General features: G+C 42.7%; 3 protein-coding genes across 6 annotated transcripts in view; all 3 read left to right on the top strand.

Moving 5' to 3' along the window:
• The first annotated feature begins 529 nt into the window (after positions 1 to 529).
• Positions 530 to 3,620, top strand: LOC146691447 (thrombomodulin-like). Its single transcript, XM_085431211.1, has one exon. The coding sequence runs from the start codon at positions 760 to 762 to the stop codon at positions 2,305 to 2,307; it is 1,548 nt and encodes a 515-aa protein (XP_085287337.1). The 5' UTR covers positions 530 to 759; the 3' UTR covers positions 2,308 to 3,620.
• Positions 3,621 to 5,433: 1,813 nt separating this feature from the next.
• Positions 5,434 to 7,521, top strand: thbd (thrombomodulin). The gene has a single exon (XM_085431210.1). It carries the CDS (start codon positions 5,550 to 5,552, stop codon positions 7,269 to 7,271), a length of 1,722 nt encoding a protein of 573 aa, XP_085287336.1. The 5' UTR covers positions 5,434 to 5,549; the 3' UTR covers positions 7,272 to 7,521.
• Positions 7,522 to 10,793: 3,272 nt separating this feature from the next.
• LOC146691449 (toll-like receptor 5) overlaps positions 10,794 to 22,608 on the top strand; it is a 20,292-nt gene continuing 8,477 nt past the window's right edge. For all 4 annotated transcript variants that reach the window (XM_085431212.1, XM_085431216.1, XM_085431214.1 and 1 more), the window contains exons 1-2: positions 10,794 to 10,866; positions 12,478 to 12,537. In XM_085431212.1, coding sequence (XP_085287338.1) covers positions 12,490 to 12,537 — 48 coding nt within the window. In that variant the 5' untranslated portion in view covers positions 10,794 to 10,866; positions 12,478 to 12,489. The remainder of the gene's footprint in view (positions 10,867 to 12,477; positions 12,538 to 22,608) is intronic.

Below are 22,608 nucleotides of genomic sequence, written 5' to 3' on the forward strand. Positions count from 1 at the left end.
ATCATTTACACTAATAAATCTCTATTTATCCTGAGTAAATAGCGTTTGAATGACTCATGTTGATTATAAGCCTTAATTCCATCGGTTCGTTTAGATTTCTTCAAATATATCGTGTTAAAATATTTAAGAACAATTTGCAATCAGCCTTTCTAAGACGCTTATTTTATTTTATTTTATTTTATTTTATTTTATTGATTGGTAAGGTACTGAGCCCAGGATCTCTTTATTTCGAACTTTTCTCTTGTTTTTTTGCCTTGGTACTTACTTTAACTGCCTCCACCTAAAGAATTCTTATTTAGATATCACACAATCATTTAACAAACATGGCATTTTACGTTAAATTCAACATGCGTAATCGCAAATACAACATGTGATGTCCGTTTCTGAGGGGCAGATTTTCGAGTCGTTTCAGAGATTTAAACTTCCCGTTTTTGTACAAATCGAGAGAGAGAAGAGTCACCGGTGGGAGGAGAGTGCGGGGTTTAATTCACCTTATTCAAAGTTCGTGAGCGCGTGTTTTGATGGGCAAGCCTTTTGGAGAGCGTGGGGGCTGCGCAATCAGACGGACCCGACTGAACTTCCTTCCTCGCCTGGACCTGAGGGGAGGAAAAAAACGAAGGAGACGAGAAAAAAAGAGGTCGACGCTTTTATAAATGGGGACTATGCTCAGCTTTCAGCCGCTGTATCAGCTTCAGGTCGTCAAACACAGACGTTCACGCCACCGGAGTCACAATCGGAGGCCTTTTTAAGATCGGCACCATGATTCCGAGAATGCTTCTTTTCTCTCTGCTTTTCCTCTGCGGGCTGCAGGAAGCTCTCCTCTCTCCGCTCGTACGTTGTTCCAAGAATGCATTTTGTGCTTTCGACGTTCCCGTGGATCTTCGAGGCGCCAAAGAAACGTGTGAGAAATATTTTGGAAGCTTATATCAGTTCAACTCCAAGGAAGAACTTGGTGATTTAACGACTCTAACCAGACTCAGCGGTAAATACTGGCTCCAGAGCAGCGACGAGACGGGTCCGAACTGCCCCGTGGTCTCCATGATGGAGGGACAGGGCGCCACAGTGGTGAGGGTTCCGTGTCAAGACCAAAAGCTGGACGGATTTTTCTGCCAGATGACCCAGTATTGCAGTCCGTTGAATGCGTCGCCAGGCACAGCTGTGAACTACACCTTAGAGACCTTTAAGTTCGGTTATTCGGAGGTTTTTCCACTGGGAACCACGGCTGAAGAACGAAAGCTCGGTGGTAAATATCCAGACTCGAAGCACTTGTGCTACGACAAGTGGCTGAAAGCTCCGTGGAAATGTGAGGTGATGGGTGGAGGCTGCGAGCACGAGTGCGATTCTTCAGTACCCGGCTGCGTCTGTCCCACCGGGCTCGTCCTCCATCGTAATAACGTCTCTTGCTCCACGGGCCCGTGCACAGAGTGCGCGCAAGGATCCCAGCGGGAGGGTGACAGCTTCCAGTGCAAGTGCAACAAAGGCCACGACCTGGGCCAGGGGGGGAAGAGCTCCGTGGAGGCGGATGAATGTAAGGCATGCACAGCTGATCAGATGTGTGTGAGTACGCGCGAGGGCCATGAGTGCAGGTGCAGATTTCGCGGCTTCGTTTTGGAGGAGGGAGAGTGCCTAAATCTAACGATCTGTAAATCCTGCGAGCACGACTGCGCTAAAGTCAACGGGGAGTACCGGTGTGTGTGCCGGCGCGACTACATGGTGTCACCGTCAGACCCCACCAAGTGTACGCTGAACTGCACCGAGAGGGACTGCAGATGCAGCTCATCGGCAGGCTGCGAATGCCTCGATGGCTACGTTAAAGACAACGTGAACGGCACAGACTTTTGCACAGATATAGACGAATGCGAGGCTCAGCGTATGTGTGACCACGTGTGTGAAAACTTCTTCGGTGGTTACAGGTGTCGCTGCCGCGAAGGCTTCCAGCTGCGGGACAATGGCAAGTGCGTGAGCCTGTCCGAGGAGCAGGAGGAAGAAGACGATGGCTCAGGCTCTCCCTCTCTGAGCGTCACATCAACCGGTGAGCCGACCAGCGCTCACCCGGCTTCACTGCCCCCCTACATCAAAACCGGCAGCGTCCTGGGCATCGCCGTGTTCATCGTGCTGGTTGGCGTGCTGCTGGTTTTCCTGCTGAGGAACATCTTTAAACGTTGCGGCAGTCTTGAACTCCCACCCCTCAAACGACCAGATATAGATATCTTCTATCTGCAGCAGGTGACCACGGAGACCTACAAGAGGCTGTCCTTCGACAAGCAGATTAAAAATGACACCCAGAAACTTGAACTGAACCTGTGAAGTCGCACAGCTGAGCCTTCATTTCAAGTCAAACGCACTGGTTTCTCCGCGGAGAGGCTTCATAGCCCAGCACTGCAATAAATGGCACATAGTAAATTTAGAGTATAGACGCTGCACATTAAGATATTCATCTGAATGTTTTCTACATGGGAGCACAGTTACTGGCCTATGGTTTGTATTCCACTAAAACACATTCTGCTCAGTTTATGGGGTGTCATTTGTGCCAAAATTATGCTGACAAGCGTGGAGTCATTTATTTCTTGTCTACTTTGAGCAAAATTGTTTTCGCATGCAGGCTGTTTGAGTTAACCCTCACAGCACCTTTAATTTTGCTCTCCTGCATTGTTCAGCATGTGGGCCCGATGTGCCGCTTGAGCGTTATGTCTTTCTTCTAGTTATTTGTAAAGAAAACATATTTTTGAATTGTATGTAATAATATCCAGAATAAGAATTCATTTTTCAACAACTGCTCAAACAAAATCCAGAAAAATATACAAAAAAATAGTTTTCAATTAAATATTAGATGGAACTGCAAAAAGATGTTGGAAGATGTCGTGAAAAATCATTGCACAGTCTGTTTGTTAAAATAGTGTGGCACAGATTAATTCAGGATTCGATTCAAAGTTGAAAAGCAGAAACAAATGCTTCATCGGATATATTCAGACATCATTTTGGCACAGGTGGATAAATTACCGACAGTTTGCAGTAATGTATAAATGATACTATGATGGAAGAAATCTGACAGTAATGGTACTGAAAAGTTTATCTATAGCTAGAGTCCCATTCCAAATAAGCTCATAACAGCCATGCTGTTACAAGGCGATCCATCTTATTGGTCCTCAAGAAAATGCTTTTGTATTTGAGAAGTTAAACCTTGCGGTCACTCTCCAGTTTTGAAGGAGCTACTGTTGCTCTTTGTAGCCTTAACGACTTACCGTGACTGACGTTTGCTCACAAAATTGGCCCCAAACATAAGACATTTTGGAGTGAATCGCCAAATTCTCTTTATGTATGATTTCCCTGGATGTAAAACTTTGATTTTTATGTTTATTTTTTTGTGGACATGAGGAATGTCCATAAAAAAATTCCCTTGAATTCCCTTGAATAAAAGAGGGAAGAAATAGTATTCTAATGGAGACTCTTTGTGTATCAGAAACAAACATTTTGTCATGTCTGTGCAATCCTAATGCTCGCATCATACGAGGTTGAATGTTATGGTCTTTGCTGTGTAACAGAGCGATCTGGACTGATCATGAATGTAAATCTGTGCTGCTATGGTTTTGTATATAAAATACCACTCTGTGCAACTGTTAGCTTTCACTTGTTACTGTCTTTGCTAATTTTGGAGTCAATATTACCCTTTTTCTTTCCTCATATTTTATTTTTTTAGACAAACCTGGTGTAACACTGTTTAAATTGCTATTAAATGGTTAACTTTCAGAATCAGAAACTTTATTGTCATTGTCACAGGTACAACAAAATTAAGAATGGTCCCCGATCATTGCATCATCCCTAGTAATATCAAAATATAAATAAAACAATAAAATTCAATAAATAAAATACTTAAAATACTAATAAGACGTAACAGTAAACATTCACACTGGTCCAAAGGCCACAGGACTCTTTGGGAACTCAAGAGTCCTTTAAAGTCACACAAGACGGGCTGATAAATGTGCACTTGTTTTGCATGTGATAAATCAGTGATCATGCAAACCAAAGTGAAATATTTTGATAAATGTGTTATCATTTCTCTGGTTTTACCATTTCTGCTGTCTGTGTCAGAGCTGGGGTCACACTCAGACACATTGTCAGTGTTAGCAGTGAAAAAAAAAGATGTACGCCTCTGGGTGTGAAAAGCAAAAGATAACACAAAGGGAACAAATGCAGGGGGATAAAGGTATGTTTCCATCAACAATTACTGTATTTTATGACCTCATTAAAGATAAGACTCAAACAAGCAGACCAGAGAACATATGTGATGTTCATGTGTGAGTCATGTTCCTACATAGTCCTGATGCTTTCATCCTGTAATGTAAAAATGCTGCATTAGCTAAAGTTATACTATAAGGATAAGTTGTTACTGATTTGGCTGCTTTTTCTGGAATAAATGTAACCATGGATTCCTGACCCGACGGACTGTGCTAGTCACATAGTCAGAGGGATGTCCTCTGATCCTCAGCATATCCCACTGACGTGCTATGTAACCTGCATTGTGTCTTTATGAATCAGAACCTCTGATTTCTTTGCAGTTATAGTCCAAAATTGTTACACTTCAGTTAGCTGTTTCATTTAGTAAGACCGACTTTGGGTCTTGTTCCCTTGCAAAAGCTACAGTTTGCTATAAGTTTTTAAAATAAACTCAACTCATTCCATCACGTGTCCCCAGGAGCACTGTCAGAATATTTGGAAGCAACAAACAACAACAAAGCCGCCGTGATGCTCCCCCATGACGACAGAACAATGGGTGAGTGTTTCCTACAGATTAATATGGACTAGCCTGTGAGATATGTTTATCACTAACAAATGCATTTGCTTTTAATATGACATATTTGTTGTTTTTATTCCATCTCTGAAAAGTGAAGAGCTCTTTTCCCTACAAATATTTGGTCTTTCAATTTTTCTTCTCTATCCTTTTTATATAAGAAAATGATTTTTAGGTTTGTGTTAAATTGCATTTGATATATCCTCTTTGGTCAAGCTGACGGAAAAGCTTCAAATGAAACTATGCGCAGGGCTCCATAACAACTTGGGCCTGCTCTGAGGGCATCATAGAGCACACAACAACAGAGCCAAGCAAAAATGCATGGAATTCTGCTTTTAAAAGGCTTATCTCTTGTCTTACATGAAAGTCAACTCTTTACAGCTGTTAATTTCGTTCTTATTCTACCTTGTTGTGAGATAGTAATACTTGAATGCCCAAAAAAAACATGTAAAAACTGTAGAACCTGAGGGAAGCGGGGTTAAAACATCTGACCCCAGAAATGCTGCTCGATAACAGACATGCTACATAGAGAGAGATGGGAGGGGTTTATTGCAAACAGAGGGGAGGGGTCCGTTTGATGACCTCCGCCCCCCTTACGTGCACACGGCTTCGCTGCGTACGTGCGTAAAAGCCGTGCGTAATTGTGGGGATGTGGTCTAGCCCGCTCAGAGAGCTGAGGGGCAAAGTGAGGAGCAGCCGGCTGATTAAGAGCGACTTCCTTCCTCTGTCGGGACACTGACATGGAGTTGATGGGCTATAAATGCCAGCTAAAGGGTTCTTCACAAAAGCAGGCCCATACTCTGACGGGACGCACATAAACTTGAAGGAAGACAGCCGAGGGTCAAACATGAATCCTGTCCTGCAGTTGGCGGTCCTGCTGCTGCTCTCGCTGGTGAACAGAGTCGGCAGTATAGCCCCGAGTGGGGGGTACTGTATCAATAACCAGTGTTTTGCTGTGTTCAGAGACCCTAACGATTTCAGCAGAGCGCAAAATGAATGTAGAGATCAAGAGGGGCAACTAATGACCGTGCGCTCATCTGTAGCACACGATGTTCTTTCTGTTCTGCTGGGAAACTTTAAGGGGAGCTTCTGGATCGGTTTACATCGACCACTCCGCTGCCCAGACCCCGTTGCCAGGCTGAGGGGCTACGAGTGGGTAACTAAAGACGACGAGAGTGACTTCTCAAACTGGCTGCCAGACTTTAACATGAACTGCTCTTCTCAGCGCTGCGTCTCAGTTTCCCCAGAATTGGACTTCAGATGGAGCCAGAAACCGTGCCAGGATCAGGCCGCCGGGTTTCTCTGTGAGTACACCAGCGTTGGCATGTGCCAAAGTCAAGAAGAGTCACCGGGAGAGACTGTCATGTACACCACTCCGTATGGGTTTGTGGTCAGAGACTTGCTGTCTGCGCCTCCTGGAAGCACCGCTCTCCGGATGCCATCTGAGACCAAATATCTGTGCTACGCAGAGATGTGGCAGCCGGCGCCCTGGAACTGCGAGATTGACGAGGGCGGGTGTGAATATAAATGCACGGAGAGTCCTAACAAGATGCCTTCGTGCTACTGCCCACCAGGAAAAACCCTTAATCCTGCGAATAAAGTGACCTGCGAGCAGCAGCTCGTGGGAGACCCGTGTCTGGCGCTGAGCTGCGAGCAGATCTGCTACATGAACGGAGACTCCTACGCGTGCATGTGTGATCGTGGCTTTCAGCTGGCGGATGACGGCAGGTCGTGCGTGGACTTCAATGACTGCAACGACCCGCGGCAGTGTCCCGGGGAGAACTCCGTGTGCGTCAACAAACCCGGCGGGTTCGAATGCATCTGCAAGGCGGGATACTCCACGCGCAACGGCCAGTGCGTCGACGTGAACGAGTGCGTGTCTGGTCCGTGTGAGCATGAGTGTCACAACACCCACGGTAGCTACAAGTGCTCGTGTTATGATGGATACCGAGTGGACCCGAAGTCAGCGAATAAGTGCAAGCTGTTCTGCGGGAAGGAGGAATGCCCCGCGGAGTGTGACCCGAACAATAATTTCCAGTGTTACTGTCCCGACGGCTACGTAGTCGAGGAGAGAGTGGACAGTACCGTGTGCATAGACATGGACGAATGCAGTGACCTTTACTGCGAACAGAAATGTCAGAACACATTCGGGAGCTACGTGTGCTTCTGCTCTCTGGGATATGTGCTAGTGGACGGATACAAGTGCGTAGAAAGCGATGACGACAGCTCTGAAGGGACATCGGCACCAGACACTCCCACTACCGTATCGGTACCATATCCAGATCCAACCAGGCAGCCCTCGGGGGGAGTGCCACCGGGGGGTCTGGTGGGAATAATAATTTTCACTGCGGTTTTTATCGTTCTCGTGGTCTTTCTGGCGGATCGCGCCATCAGACGCAGGGCGAAGAGGACGAACAGCATTGCGCTCAAAGCTGAGGAGGGCGAGGATCACGGCTTCCATCAAGTGAAAGCTGAAAGCTGAGCCAAGCAGAGACGGTTTAAGCATGACACGTGAATGTACAGTGAGAGGTTTACCGGAACTTTGCAGATTGCATTAACAGTGGAAGGAAAAGGGAAAGTGTCCACAGCACTGCAGAAATATTACATGTTACAAACAGTTTTTTTTGTGGAAGGACATGCCCTTCATTTTATTTACCATTCAGGTACAGATGCCATGTGATGACAAAGGACTTCAAATTCTAAAATATTAATAAATGTTTTTGAAATGTAAATGTCTGGGGCTTCTTTTTCCCTTTTAACCTTTTTTCTGAATCGATAGAAAACAGCATGTCACCCTTTGAATGCACAGCACCCTAAACCCACCACTAAATCGATCACTTTGTTGGCAAAACCTTAAACACTTTTGCCTTGTTGGAAATAGTTTGCAGATCTTGTTTGATCTTACTGTAAACAGATTTTGCACAAAGCTGGCATCAGGAAGCAGAAGTTAAACATATCTACAGCACAGACGTCATTTACTAAATATAATGACCGGAAATACCTTCACTATAAGCCAGCAAGAGTGAGCTCACACTTGCTACCAATATTGAATGGGAACAATCTAAGAGGCAGATAAAGAAGAGTGCCACAGAAGGAGGGGAGAGATGAGAAGGGTCATTTCAGTGGAAATTTGAGCAACTGTGATAAATTGTGTTCTTGAGAATTGAATGCAACCCCACATGAATTTTTTTAAGGAAGTGTACAAATAAAAATAATTTCACCATTCTTTCCTGAAATAAGTGTTTGGCCTATTTAAACGAACTCACTGATGAAAGCGCTCATTGTCATATTTTCCTAATAAACTTTACAAAAGCATTAATCAGTTAGTTTCCCAACAAAACACTAGATCTAGCAACCACTCAACATACTCATGTTTCCAGTATCAGTATTATAACATCTGAAGGATTAACTTGTGAAGTCAAGCTTAGTGTTTTTAGGGACTACATTAAGAGTTAATGTCAGATAAATAACTGCATAAATATTTAGGCAGAATAACACACTTGTAAATTCACAATATCATTCTGACATTACATATCTGTGTCTTATTTATTCACATAGTTATTTATTTCATCTTGACCTATTTATTTATTTAATTTTGAACACTTTGGAGTTCCATAGTAAATATGCCACCATGATGAAAAGTAAGTGGTGAATATTTTGTTTAGCAAAATCTCCCAAAGCAGTTCTTCATCACGTAATACACTCAGTGCTGATGTGTGGTGTCTGTGTGCTTATTTCTTAGATAATGAATGATTGACACGGTCCTTTAATCATACAGAGATGTGTGATTATTTATATGAACAACATCTACGTGATGTGGAGGGAGAAAAGTTTGAAACTCGCCACCTTATAAGTAAATGATATAAAACATAAACATTTACTGTTGGGTTTTACCAAAAATACAAAAATAAACTGACAAAAATTACTGGAATATCTTATGATTGGTTAAGACGTTTGTCTTGGCAGTGGTGAAAAGAAGGGCAATGGCCTTCCTTGTTTTCACGCACAGCTTGACTGCGCCATCATGTGGAGAAAATGGTGACTTACAGCCTCAGGAAGGACCCAGCATAGTGTTTCCAGTGACGAGTCACACACAGGGAGGCTGCATAGGAGGATGGAGAGATGACGATTCTAAGGACTGACTGAATCGTCAGGGTCCCTGAGTCCCTGAGACATCTGGTTGAAGTTGTGTACCTCCAAAAGAGCAGCAGGTCAGCTGCTCACAGCCTGTACACAATAGACAATAAGCAATAGAAATTATTGTGAGTTATGAGTCTTTTCCCCCACACTGAGCCATTACAGCCAATTTTAATGTTCCCACATCTGCTGAATCCACTTTAACCTCTGACTGTACACATTTTCCACCCTCTACCATGTGGGCTAAATTTTTATTTTCCTTCTTTTTCTTCTGATTCAAGCTGAGCATAATTAGAATAAAAAAGTTAGACTAAGGTTTGTATTCCAATCTCCTGATATTATTTTACCATCATGTTAATATAGCACAGAGAAATAGAAACATCATGCAAAGAGCTACTTTATACTTTCTTGAGTACATTTCAGAGCCTGTACTTTTTTACTTTTACCCGAGTAAAGAATTTCAATCAGTACCTCAACTTTTAACAGTAGTATTTGTACTTCTACTTAAGTACCGAATGTTTGTACTTTTGTGACACTGTTGAGCTCATGTTATTCCATTATAAATATATTATGATTAACATATAAAATAAGCACAGTGCTGGTGTGTAGTGCTGTTACATTCATTTTTAAAAGAAATATTATTCATTTGATTTTTTTTTAACTTAAAAGTCAACAAGAGCAACACAAACCCCTGACCTATTAAAATGTCTTTTTGTTCCTCATTTCCTCTGAATAAATCCTGAGCAGGCTCAATGAGATGGAGGAACAACACAGTGACAAACCCGACTGCTGAAGTTCTGTATGAACTGGAAAAACTACGAACATCCAAGGAAAAGCTGAGTTTATTTTCCTCAAAGCTCAGATGGAACATGTGGCTCTTCCCCTAGCTTCTTGTGTCACTTTACAGTTTTGCCATATTATTGTGTTATTTGTTGAAATTTAGGGTCTGTGAGCAAAAGCAGAAGTTTTTGCTCGGGAAGTAACTGTGACCTCATTTTCAGAGGTTTCTTGGACATCTAATGGTTGTGAAATATGTCCAACTTTTCTCTTCTACTTAAACAACAGAGCACCTTGAGCACAGAGGAGAAAAAGGTGTGCACTGAGGATGATTTTGAATTTTGAGTGTTGTCAGACTGACAACAGTCTGGGGATTAACAGTATATAGAAAATGAACACAAGGATCAGATTGTACTTTGCTCCTCATTGTCTTTGAAAAAACAAGAGCAGACAAAACCAATTCAGTAAATGCACTTTTATGTGTTTGGTATAGTAATCTGTCTTAATCTGTTTTTATTTTAACGTTTTATTTCCTATATGGGGAAAGTCGTGTCAGCCTTGTGCTGAGAGGGCTCTGGTCGTCTGCGCACCGCTTTACAGTCAGGAAATCTTGTCTCACATCACTTTATACTGTAAGACAAAGACCCTACAGTGTTGCTCTAGGACAAATGTTTGCTCAGATTTACTGATGTAGTAAATGCAATTTGGTAATCAAAGGCGAGTTTGTGGCCATAACTGACTACATATACATGCTGTATCATGAGTGGGCAGACAAGGATGTAAATAAAGGAGAAGGAAAGCCAATATTACAGTATAGCAGACACTCTGCTTGGTAGCTTTGACGGGGCTCGGGTGGTCCTCTGGTGGTACTTTTCTGCATTCAAAATGACATAAATTTTAACATAAACTGACTGAGATTTTTCACAGTAAGTGTGATCAGTAGCCTTTTATATTTAAATACATACATGTTACATACTAATATAACCAGAACAGAGCATAACAGTGTTGCGTAAAAGAAGGCAAAGTTTACAAAGGAAGGAGAGATTTGTTCACTTGGGAAATTGCGAAATTGTCGTTTTGTCAGACTGGAGAAGATCAACTCTCAGTCCAGACAGAGCGAGGTGGTGCAGGTTTGAACGGGTTTGTCGCTTCGTCCGGTACAGGTAAGATTTTCACTTTATTATCAGCTAATTTGTGAGGAGAAAGCTCGGTACCGCCTCGCCCGCCTCCCCGACCGTCTAAGGAGAAGGTTAAAAAGTGTGTTTGTGTTTCCGAAAGTTGTTTATCGTTTCCGACTCGGAATCAACCAGACAACGTTGTTAAAAAATAGTCGTACTGTTCAATAAGCCCGTCAGTGTAATGAGAGCTCGGACTGTAAACACAAAACAAACTCGGACTGTAAACAAACCGACAACAACTCCGAAGTGATTCACCTGCAGGCAAACGGCAGGAAACGGCTAACAAGTAATGCAACGTAAAAGGTTCAAACCTTTAGTAGGCTGTGCTGAAATGAAGATACTGAAATTTTACAGACTACAGCTTTATTATCAACAAACAAAATGTCAAATCTCGTTCGTGCTTGCCACCTCGCTAAACCCAGGGGCGTCACCAGGGGGTTAAATATTTCCAAACTTGGTATTTGTGCACAGGATTACGCTGATGTTCAAACTCCTACCATGTTTTCACCTTAACGCAACTGCAAGGTTATCTTTCATGCACAGAAATGATTTAGTGTATAATGAACTTCTAACGTATGGACAGAACAAATTAAGAGTTGTTGATTCTTATTATTTATTGTGCTTGTTGTAACTTTATGCAGTGTTGTTCCAACTGCTGGTTTAACGTGGGTTGCGGTCAAAGTCAACTTTAGATCAAGCACAGAGGACTGAGACGAGGCTATGGTGGAGGTCAGGTCTTTTACTCAGCTCGCTTTCAATCACATACAATACCCCAGTACCACCTACTGGTGGGAGGTAGTAATAGCTGCTGCTTATTACAATATACCACAGTGCTTTCGTTAAGTCGCAAACCCCTGTGTGTCTGAAGGGTTTGCAGATTCTAATGCAGGGCTGAGGAATAAACACGTTGCTGAGTCTAGCTAGCACTGGGTGCAGCCAGTAACTGTTAGCTGGGTTTCACCACAACTAAGTTAGTAGGTAACTAAACTGGATGCACAGCAGTTTTTGTGCTGTCCCTGCCTTTTGGCACCTTCTTCGGTTCCTCTTCTGGTGGGACACTGCACTGGGACCTTTTGTGTGCTTTGCTTCTGGGAACTTTCACAGTTACAGGAATGGCTGTACAGAAACTACCAGGCCCATTTTTTCTTTAGGGCTCAAATGTTTCAGCCAGGTTTCACAGGCTCTGTTGTACTTAACTTGAACAAAAATCTACTCCCAGCGATAGATAAAGGCAACTTTTGGACGAACTGAGACAGAAAAAAACTAAAACTAAAGGTTTAAACATTTGACAGGCACAAACGTTAATATAATGAACTTATATCGGGAGTGGCAGGTGTAGCACCAGGATCAATCACTGCAATATGACACATTCTGCTGTCCGGTCCATATTAGCTCAGGCAAACACGCCAGCTAGTCAAAGGAGCTTTGTAGTCCGAGTTGACATCAGATATGAATTGCTGTGTTAAACACTTGTGCGAGTGAACCATCAACCTGCGTGTTTATGTTCTCACTTTATTGAATATTTCACATATTTGTTCAGCTACAACAATGAAACACGATTACCTAATCAAAGCTTTGCTGTTTGTGTCTGTACAGATTGAGGACAGAATGTGGATGTTGGTCCTTCAGTTGATTTGCACTGGTTTGTGCCTAAAGGTACGTTTATAATACTGACTTCATTCAGCTGATTGGTTTCAAACATAACAGGACCACAGAATATAATGACTAATCTCAAATCCATTCATCTATTAAGTTAGTCGTTTTGGATTTTTTAAGCAGTCTTCAGGAACAGTTCTCCAGGCTTCTTGAATGACATTCAAAACTTTTCTTTGGATGTTTCTTCTTTTGTTCTCTTCTCTGACAAGATCATCCCACATTGCTTCAACAATGTTGAGGTCTGAGCTCTGGGGAGGTCAACCATGACTGATGGTGTTCTGCTGTGTTTTTCTATCCATGTATGCTTTTCTGCATTGGCACTAGCAGTGTGTTTGGGATAACTGTCATGCAGAAAATGGACACCGTTCACTATCCAAATTCATGGTGGGTCTAAAATCTGACCTTTCCACTGAGACCATTTCTGATGAGGCTTCAGTGAACAGTAGATGGGTCAACTGAAGGCTCAGATGCATGTCTCAGGTTCTGTCAGGTCATTGTGGGAATTTTGAAGTGGGATTTCTTCTTTTCCCCTTCATTTGTCAAGTTTGTGCAGGACACACTGTCAACCATGATGGGAAAATAATATTTTTTTGCTAGTCAAACCTGTTACTTTGGCATTTTTGGTGCATTTAACTTCAGAAATTGGAACAAATGATGTGTTTGCTACAGGTTGCTGGTATAAAAGTGCCTAAAATACAATTTCAAATGGGTTCTTTGCTAAATAGAGAAGACACATGTTCAGCCCTTGGGTTAGGCACCTTTTTGTCTTTAGGCCAGTGTTAAGTGGCGTTACAAATGACAAAAACAAACATGTAAAGGTGTAAGTATCATACTGAAAATGAGTGAAACAGTAGCCAGAGAAACACTATCAGACTTTCAGAGGGCCTGGATAACTGTTGCTGAAGACCAGGTAAGTCTGCTTCCATGGAAGTAGGGCTGCCACGATTAGTTGACTATCAAAATCGTCGACGACTAATTTAATAGTCGATGCGTCGTTTGAAGCTTTGTAAGATCCCAAAAGACGCAGGAATAAGTAGCAGGATTTAAGAGTGTAATAACGGACTGAAACGGAAGATGGCAGCACTGCATGTACAAGGATGCCAGCTGCCGTTAAACCCCGAAGAAGAAGTAGCTCTGTCCCAGAATAGACCCTGTCACTACCCGATCCGTACCGGAAACCCGATCGGTACCCCGCATGCGCGAAAGGTTTCTACTTCCGGTCGTAGCGTTTTACGATAGTTATGGGTCAGAGTATCTGTTAAGATGGGGCAACAAAGAGGGGGCAACAAAGAGGAGGTGAGGAAGATCCAGGTGTTACTAAAGGACAAGATCAGAGAGGCTAAGGACAATTACAGGAGGAAGCTGGAGTGGAAACTCCAGCAGAACAGCATGAGAGAGGTGTGGAGGGGCATGAAGACCATCACTGGATTCAGGCCAACCAACAGCAGGGGAGCTGAGGGAGGTGAGAATAGAGCCGACGAGTTGAATCTGTTTTTCAATAGATTCGACACCACAGTGTCTGCTCCCACCCCCACAACCTCACCTGCAGTCAGCCTGGAATCCAGAGCCACACCACTGTGCCAGCCTCTCTCTTCACATGTTGCCTCCTGTGAGATTCCTGACACCCCTCCCCCACCCATCACCTTCACTCAATACCAGGTTGAGATGCAAATGAGGAGACTTCACTCAGGCAAGTCTGCTGGACCAGACGGAGTGAGTCCCCTTGTCCTCAAGACCTGTGCCCCCCAGCTGTGTGGAGTCTTTCATAAACTGTTTATGCTGAGTCTGAGTCTGCAGAGGGTCCCGGTGATGTGGAAGACATCATGCCTCGTCCCTGTACCAAAGACGCCACGTCCCAGTGGCCCCCAGGATTACAGGCCCGTGGCATTGACCTCCCACATCATGAAGACCCTGGAAAGGCTCATCCTGGACCAGCTGCGACCCATAGTAAGACCACATCTGGATCCCCTTCAGTTCGCTTATCAGCCTCGTCTCGGAACTGAGGACGCCATCATCTACCTGCTCAATCGTGTCTACACCCATCTGGACCAGCCGGCGAGCACTGTGAGGGTCATGTTTTTTGACTTTTCCAGTGCTTTCAACACCATCAGGCCGACCCTCCTGGGTGATAAGTTAGCAGCGATGCAGGTGGATGCTTCTCTGGTGTCCTGGATTGTTGATTACCTGACAGGAAGACCACAATATGTACGTCTCCCACAGTGTGTGTCTGACAAGGTGATTAGCAACACAGGGGCACCACAGGGGACTGTCCTCTCCCCCTTCCTCTTCACCCTCTACACCACAGACTTCAGCCACAGCACAGAGACCTGCCATCTTCAGAAGTTTTCTGATGACTCTGCGGTGGTTGGATGCATCAGCAGGGATGATGAGACAGAGTACCGGGCTGTGGTCGACTCCTTTGTCACGTGGTGTGAGCAGAATCATCTGCAGCTCAACGTGGCAAAGACCAAGGAACTGATCGTGGACTTCAGGAAGACCAGGAAACACTTGACCCCTGTTTCAATTCAGGGGGTCAGTGTTGACATTGTGGAGGACTATAAATACCTTGGAGTACACATTGACAATAAACTGGACTGGGCTAAAAACACCACAGCACTTTACAGGAAGGGCCAGAGTCGTCTCTATTTTTTGAGGCGACTGAGGTCCTTCAACATCTGCCAGAAAATGCTGAGGATTTTCTATGAGTCTGTTGTGGCCAGTGCGATCCTCTATGCTGTTGCATGCTGGGGGAGCAGGCTGAGGGTCGCAGATGCCAACAGACTTAATAAACTAATCCGTAAGGCCAGCAATGTTGTGGGGATGGAGCTGGACTCCCTCAAGGTGGTGTCGGAGAGGCGGATGCTGTCCAAGATAAAGACAATGTTGGATAACACCTCCCACCCACTCCATGACATGTTGGTCAGTCACAGGAGCTCGTTCAGTGAGAGACTGAGATTACCGAAAAGCACCACTGAACGACACAGGAAATCATTCCTGCCTGTGGCTCCCTGTACAACTCATCCACTTAACACACTGTTTGCTGCTACAGCTACACATGTTTCTTTTCCAACTATTTATTTATGAGTGACTTATGTATGTATGTATGTATATATATGTATATATTGTACTATTCTTAGTTAGTGTATTGTCTGTCTTGTCTTAATGTTGGTTTAAAATGGAGCACTGTAACAAAAAATAATTTCCCCCAGGGATCAATAAAGTATTCTGATTCTGATTCTGAATAACAAGTATATCTTAAAATGTTTGCAATAATGAAGCATTTCAGTACAATGTAGACAAAAACGAAAAATAAAAAGATAGTTACGGATCAGGACTCTCCGATCCTTACTGCGCATGTGTAAAGTCTGACCGTACAAATCAGGTCTACCCGATCCGTACCGCGCATGTGTAGATGTTTTCTTCTTCTTCTGTTCGTTTAATGGCAGTTTACTCCCCAGTGTACGAGGATACCGCCACCTGCTGACCGAGCGAATAAACCCTATTATAAACTGAATTATCGTCATTACAAACGTGTGTTAAATTTGATTTAGTGATAGTCGAGTGTGTTTATGCTTGTCTGTGAGGAGAGGACTGTTGGAATAGTGATGATGATGTGCGCTATCACTGTCAATTGTCAGTAAACACTTAATCTGGCTGATGAATCTACACGTGAGATATTACAAAGTCTGCATTATTAACTCTGTAATTAGGCGCCATTCTTCTTATTTTACGGCGCTGTTGCTCAATCGGGGGACGCTCTCTGTTGAGGAGAAAAGCATGAATTTCTTTGTAAACGGATTATCCATTGTTTAAATGTCCCGGGCAGTCGAAAAGGAGGCAGAGCTGTTGAGAAATGCTAGGAGCTAACTGGGCGCTAACTGTATCATTCAAATATATTGAATGTCGCAATGTTGGCAAAGGGAGGAAGTGACGTAAGATTTGCACATGCGGGGTACCGATCGGGTTTCCGGTACGGATCGGGTAGTGACAGACCCTGTGCACGAGAAAATGCTAACTTCCTGGTTTGAGACCGGATGTGGGGTAGTACATTTCCAGTAGCTTTACTTTGTGGTCAATCGCTACTGTGAAGATATACTCCATGTGCCAAAACTCGAAAACGGAAAGATGGCGTTAAGTTACAAAGAGCAGAAGGTGGGAACGCTCACCGCTGCTGTGTCATAAAAAATCTAATGATCAATTTTGACGTTTAAAGCGTTTAGATCGATCAGTTGTTTACACCACTCAACACAAGCAGAACTGCATCACTGCAGCAGAAGACACATCGTCCACATTCAGAAGCACATCTCTGTATAGTGACTGGTCTTATGATTTAAACAGGCAAATGTTCAGCATTCAAACTACAGGTGAAGAATAGTCAAACCAGATGTTTCCCCGTTATGTCGATATCAGCTTGTCAAGTACACACCTGCACAGCATGTTAACAAACCGTGAAAAAAGCCACACAAAAAATGAATGATTGCTGGTAAGGGTTTCTATACATTAGTATGTACAAAGGGTATGTTGTGACTTACCTTCAAAATTACAGCGGTCCCTCGCTATAACGCGGTTCACCTTTCACCTCGCTGTTTCGCAGATTTTTTAGTGCAAGTTTGCATGCTTATTTTTACGTCACATTGTGTCCTGCGTCCTGATCGCTGCAGACGATCTCCTCCGTGACGTCTCTCCTGTACAGTACAGAATCGCTGCATCGATCGCTAGCAGTGTGACTGCAGTACTGTATGTCCACGAAACGTTTTGCATCGTCAAAAAATAAAATTGGCTACTTGATTTCACCTCTCGCTGGTTGTTTTTAGAACATAACACCCGCGATAAACGAGGGACAGCTGAGAAATATAACATTTGAATCCCTTTTCTCTTTTGCTCTGAGGCACGTGGAAAAAATATCGACAAGTCGATGAACATCATTTACAGATACAGTGGGGCAAAAAAGTATTTAGTCAGCCACCGATTGTGCAAGTTCCCCCACTTAAAATGATGACAGAGGTCAGTAATTTGCACCAGAGGTACACTTCAACTGTGAGAGACAGAATGTGGAAAAAAAATCCATGAATCCACATGGTAGGATTTGTAAAGAATTTATTCCTAAATTAGGGTGGAAAATAAGTATTTGGTCACCTCAAACAAGGAAAATCTCTGGCTCTCACAGACCTGTAACGTCTTCTGTAAGACGCTTTTCTGTCCCCCACTCGTTACCTGTATGAATGGCACCTGTTTGAACTCATCATCTGTATAAAAGACACCTGTCCACAGCCTCAAACAGTCAGACTCCAAACTCCGCCATGGCCAAGACCAAAGAGCTTTCGAAGGACACCAGGAAAAGTATTGTAGACCTGCACCAGACTGGGAAGAGTGAATCTACAATAGGCAAGCAGCTTGGTGTGAAAAAATCAACTGTGGGAGCAATCATCAGAAAATGGAAGACATACAAGACCACTGATAATCTCCCTCGATCTGGGGCTCCACACAAGATCTCATCCCGTGGGGTCAAAATGATCATGAGAACGGTGAGCAAAGATCCCAGAACCACACGGGGGGACCTGGTGAATGACCTGCAGAGAGCTGGGACCAAAGTAACAAAGGTCACCATCAGTAACACACTACAACGGCAGGGAATCAAATCCCGCAGTGCCAGACGTGTTCCGCTGCTGAAGCCAGTGCATGTCCAGGCCCGTCTGAAGTTTGCCAGAGAGCACATGGATGATACAGCAGAGGATTGGGAGAATGTCATGTGGTCAGATGAAACCAAAGTAGAACTTTTTGGTATAAACTCAACTCGTCGTGTTTGGAGGAAGAAGAATACTGAGTTGCATCCCAAGAACACCATACCTACTGTGAAGCATGGGGGTGGAAACATCATGCTATGGGGCTGTTTTTCTGCCAAGGGGACAGGACGACTGATCCGTGTTAAGGACAGAATGAATGGGGCCATGTATCGTGAGATTTTGAGCCAAAACCTCCTTCCATCAGTGAGAACTTTGAAGATGAAACGAGGCTGGGTCTTCCAACATGACAATGATCCAAAACACACCGCCCGGGCAACAAAGGAGTGGCTCCGTAAGAAGCATTTGAAAGTCCTGGAGTGGCCTAGCCAGTCTCCAGACCTCAACCCCATAGAAAATCTGTGGCGGGAGTTGAAAGTCCGTGTTGCTCGGCGACAGCCCCAAAACATCACTGCTCTCGAGAAGATCTGCATGGAGGAATGGGCCAAAATACCAGCTACTGTGTGTGCAAACCTGGTAAAGACCTATAGTAAATGTTTGACCTCTGTTATTGCCAACAAAGGTTATGTTACAAAGTATTGAGTTGTATTTTTGTTATTGACCAAATACTTATTTTCCACCCTGATTTACCAATAAATTCTTTACAAATCCTACCATGTGGATTCATGGATTTTTTTTTCACATTCTGTCTCTCACAGTTGAAGTGTACCTCTGGTGCAAATTACTGACCTCTGTCATCATTTTAGGTGGGGGAACTTGCACAATCGGTGGCTGACTAAATACTTTTTTGCCCCACTGTATATTGGATAAATGCCCAAGACATCTATAGAAATGTAAATCGCCGCTTGATTCAATCATTTGCTTAACTTGGACCGTAAACCAGGCGCGAATAGGACACCGGAAACAAAGCTCCCCACAGGAGTTTCCGCACCGGAAGCAGCATATGCTAACGTGCTCATATCTATTCATAGCATTCATTCATAAAAATGCTGATAAACTCAATTTATTTGAGTTGTCTTAACTTAGAAAAACTAAGTCAGCTGGAAGTTTTGCTTCTCAGTGCGGAAGGATGAAAGATGTGGTTTGAAAATGCCACATCACTACCGTCCTCCTCCCTAGCACGGATCAGTCCGCATGTTCATGGTGCATTTGTTATGGAATATGTTGAGCAAACCTGGAGAAGCTTCAGCTCAAGATATTATTGTTGTCATTGCTGTGGATCTTTGCCTGATACACTGACTTGGTGAGTAAATGTTTACTCTTATTCAGCTGTTAGTGTGGGGGGTATTTTCAATCCATACCCATAACTAACTAACTAACTAACTAACTAATTATATATATATCATGTTTAACATGAGTAGCAAAAGACTGCAAGGTTGAAAACGATATGCCGGCAGTTAGCTGTGCTCGTGGACTCTATCGAGCCTTGACCTCCCGGTCAGCTATCGCGCTGGTGGATAACAGAGCTCTCCGAAAACGTGGAAGCACTTTTGCAAATATGTGATATTTTTATAAATTAAGTAGATATTTGAGCTTTACACAGCTACATTCTCGCCTGAAAATATCTTAAAAGGTTATTTTGTGACCCAGAAAGGGTAATCTGGGGAAAAGGAGGATCGCATTTGTCGGCCACAGTTGTCGGAGTCTGTGCGTACTTGTAAGCGCTGCAATGGCGGAGGAGCACGGCTAAAAAACAACTTTTTCTGGGTCACAAAATAGACTTTTAAGATATTTTCAGGCGAGAATGTAGCTGTGTAAAGTTCAAGTATCTGCTCGATTTATCAAGACATCACATATTTGCAAAAATGCTCAGACGTTTTCGGAGACGTCCATTTGTTTTTTTTTTCATACTTTGTGGCAGCTTTTGAACATCTGTGGCATCTATTAATGTCAAATCTAGCCTTTGTTTAACAACATAAGCAAACTGCTACTGGAACTTTAACATTATGCACTCCATACTGTACAGTAATGCCACTGTTTTGCACATGTCTCACTCTGTATATTTTATTTTATATATTTTATATATTTTATTTATTGTTTACTCTATTTAATTTGTAAAACATGTGTACACACACACACACACACACACACACACACACACGTAGAAAAATATTTAGTATACACATCCAGAAATGCATATACTGTTATATATTGTACATATATTTATTAGTTTCAGATGTAGCCATTCTTGTATTTTGCTTGTTTACATTATTGTATTTTGCACAACTCTGTTGCTTGTGAAGCTCGCACACAAGAATTTCACTCACATGTGCTGTACCAATGTACCTGCACATGTGATGTGACAATAAAAAGTGATTTGATTTGCTTTTATATTTAACCACTTTTCTGTTTTATTACATTTTAAATAATAATAATAACAATAGTATTTGTTTTGTTAAAAATGTGTTTAAAAACAAGTTTTGTTGTGAAAGCTATAATCCAGATTAGTGGCCTGTTAAATGGTTAATAAAGTATACAGCTTTTCCTTCTAAAGAATTAAGTTAAATTCCACAGTTGAATCATAAGAAACATTATGTTACCGGTACATATAAACAGTGTTGGGTAAGTTACTTTAAATTAGTAACTTAGTTACATTACTAGTTACTTCTATCAAAAGTAACTCAGTTACTTCAAGTTACTCGTTACTTTCAAAGTAACTAGTTACTAGGGAAAGTAACTTTGGTTTTACTCAGAATTCTCTTGTTAATGTGTTGCTTCCATAACTTTGCCAGTCTTCTAGCTTGCTTACTTGCCACAGTGCACTGTGCCACCTACCAAAGGAAAAGATAATGTGCATATTTCCACGAGAGAAATCCCACGCCTGGGCCGTCATTGACCGCCGCCATGATTCTAGCCTACGTCACAGCATCATGTGCGCCTTTTACATCCAACACAAAAACTGCAGTCGTGGTGCTTTCGATTGTACTCAGAACTCGGAAATTCTGCCTTCTGAATAGGAAGATGTAGGTAACACCAGACTGCAGATGAGCTGCATACAGGGCTGGACTGGGACAGAAAATTGTCCCGGGCATTTTGACTACAGACCGGCCGCCATTATAGGAAAAATCATAAAGCCTTTGAATGAAAACAAACGCTGTTGTGACAGTGATGTACACTGTTTTGATGGTATATATGCATCAATCTATCAATTGTTTGTTGTAAGATTCAGATAATTATTTGTTGCTGTTGCTGGTGACTCCAGTTAATTCTACAAGACATGCTGTGTAAGTAAACAAACAACAACAGTTTGTCTGCATTTCTTGAAAGATCACATCCCCCAAACTTAGTTTAGAGGGTCTACACTGTATATAGTGAAGTCTGCAAGTTTTCTAACAGCAAAATTTGTTTTGTTCCCAAATGCACATCATTAGAATGAAAGTATTGGCCATGTTTGCATAGCCCTTTTTAAAATGATGCTTTCATGGCATTATTGTGTGTTGGGTGGGGGTCACGGCTATCCAGACTGACAATTGGGACATTGAATGTCACCTCTCCGGTGGGGAGGGAGCCTGAGATTGTCTAAATTGGAGTCTGTTTTATACCAAATGCAGAAAAAAATGTTTTAAGAAAGCAATTAAGTTCATGTCCAAAAAATATGATTGTTTGCTTGCAGGACACCAGGAGAGATGAGTCCTCCATCACAGATGGTGTGGTCAGTGAAGATGGTCGTCTGCAGGTTCAAGCTCATTGCATCTCCAACCCACATCCACTGCCACTGTACTGAAGGGAAGTTAAAGACTTTCTTCTGCACCTACATGTGGATCACCTCGATCCATGACAGTCATTCAGCAGTAATGCCTGGACTGGAAACAAGCATCCTTAAAACACTACAACATTCCAGCTCCTGTGTTGGAATGAAAAACAAATGTGTTGTTTAAATCAGAGACGGCACTTGTGACAGAACAACAAATATTTTATTTTGATTATATAAGTAAGTACAAAACAAAGTTGTGGTAGGCCTAAACTTATTTTCAGAATAATTACATCTGAGACTTTGTTTCATTGTAAGATTATAACAGTGATGGCAATATAATTGTTTGTTGTTCAGCAGAACAGTGTCCAGTATGTTGGCTGTTATACTTTGTTGTGTTTGAAAATAAAAGTTGGGCTGATTTTAACATCATTACAAAAAGTGTTGCTAATTATTTTTAGTCATATTCAGGTTACCACACAGTTTTTTCATTTAGTTGAACTTGAAATGTTTGTCAGTAGGTAAACAATTTGTATTGTACAGTCAGAAATATCAAGTTATTCTTAATACTGCAGACTTGCGATGAATAAGTTGTCCTAACAGTCATCTTAAGTAAGCTTTACTTAGTTTTTTTGAGGC

Source organism: Copadichromis virginalis, linkage group LG15 (assembly GCF_057382275.1).
Source record: "Copadichromis virginalis isolate Kocher_CV1m ecotype Utaka linkage group LG15, C_Virginalis_male_GT1.1, whole genome shotgun sequence".
In the NCBI taxonomy this organism is placed as follows: Eukaryota; Metazoa; Chordata; class Actinopteri; order Cichliformes; family Cichlidae; genus Copadichromis; species Copadichromis virginalis.

Excerpts from the sequence above, each read along its gene's own strand:
- thbd (XM_085431210.1), top strand. The coding sequence starts at position 5,550 with ATGCCAGCTAAAGGGTTCTTCACAAAAGCAGGCCCATACTCTGACGGG.
- LOC146691447 (XM_085431211.1), top strand. The coding sequence starts at position 760 with ATGATTCCGAGAATGCTTCTTTTCTCTCTGCTTTTCCTCTGCGGGCTG.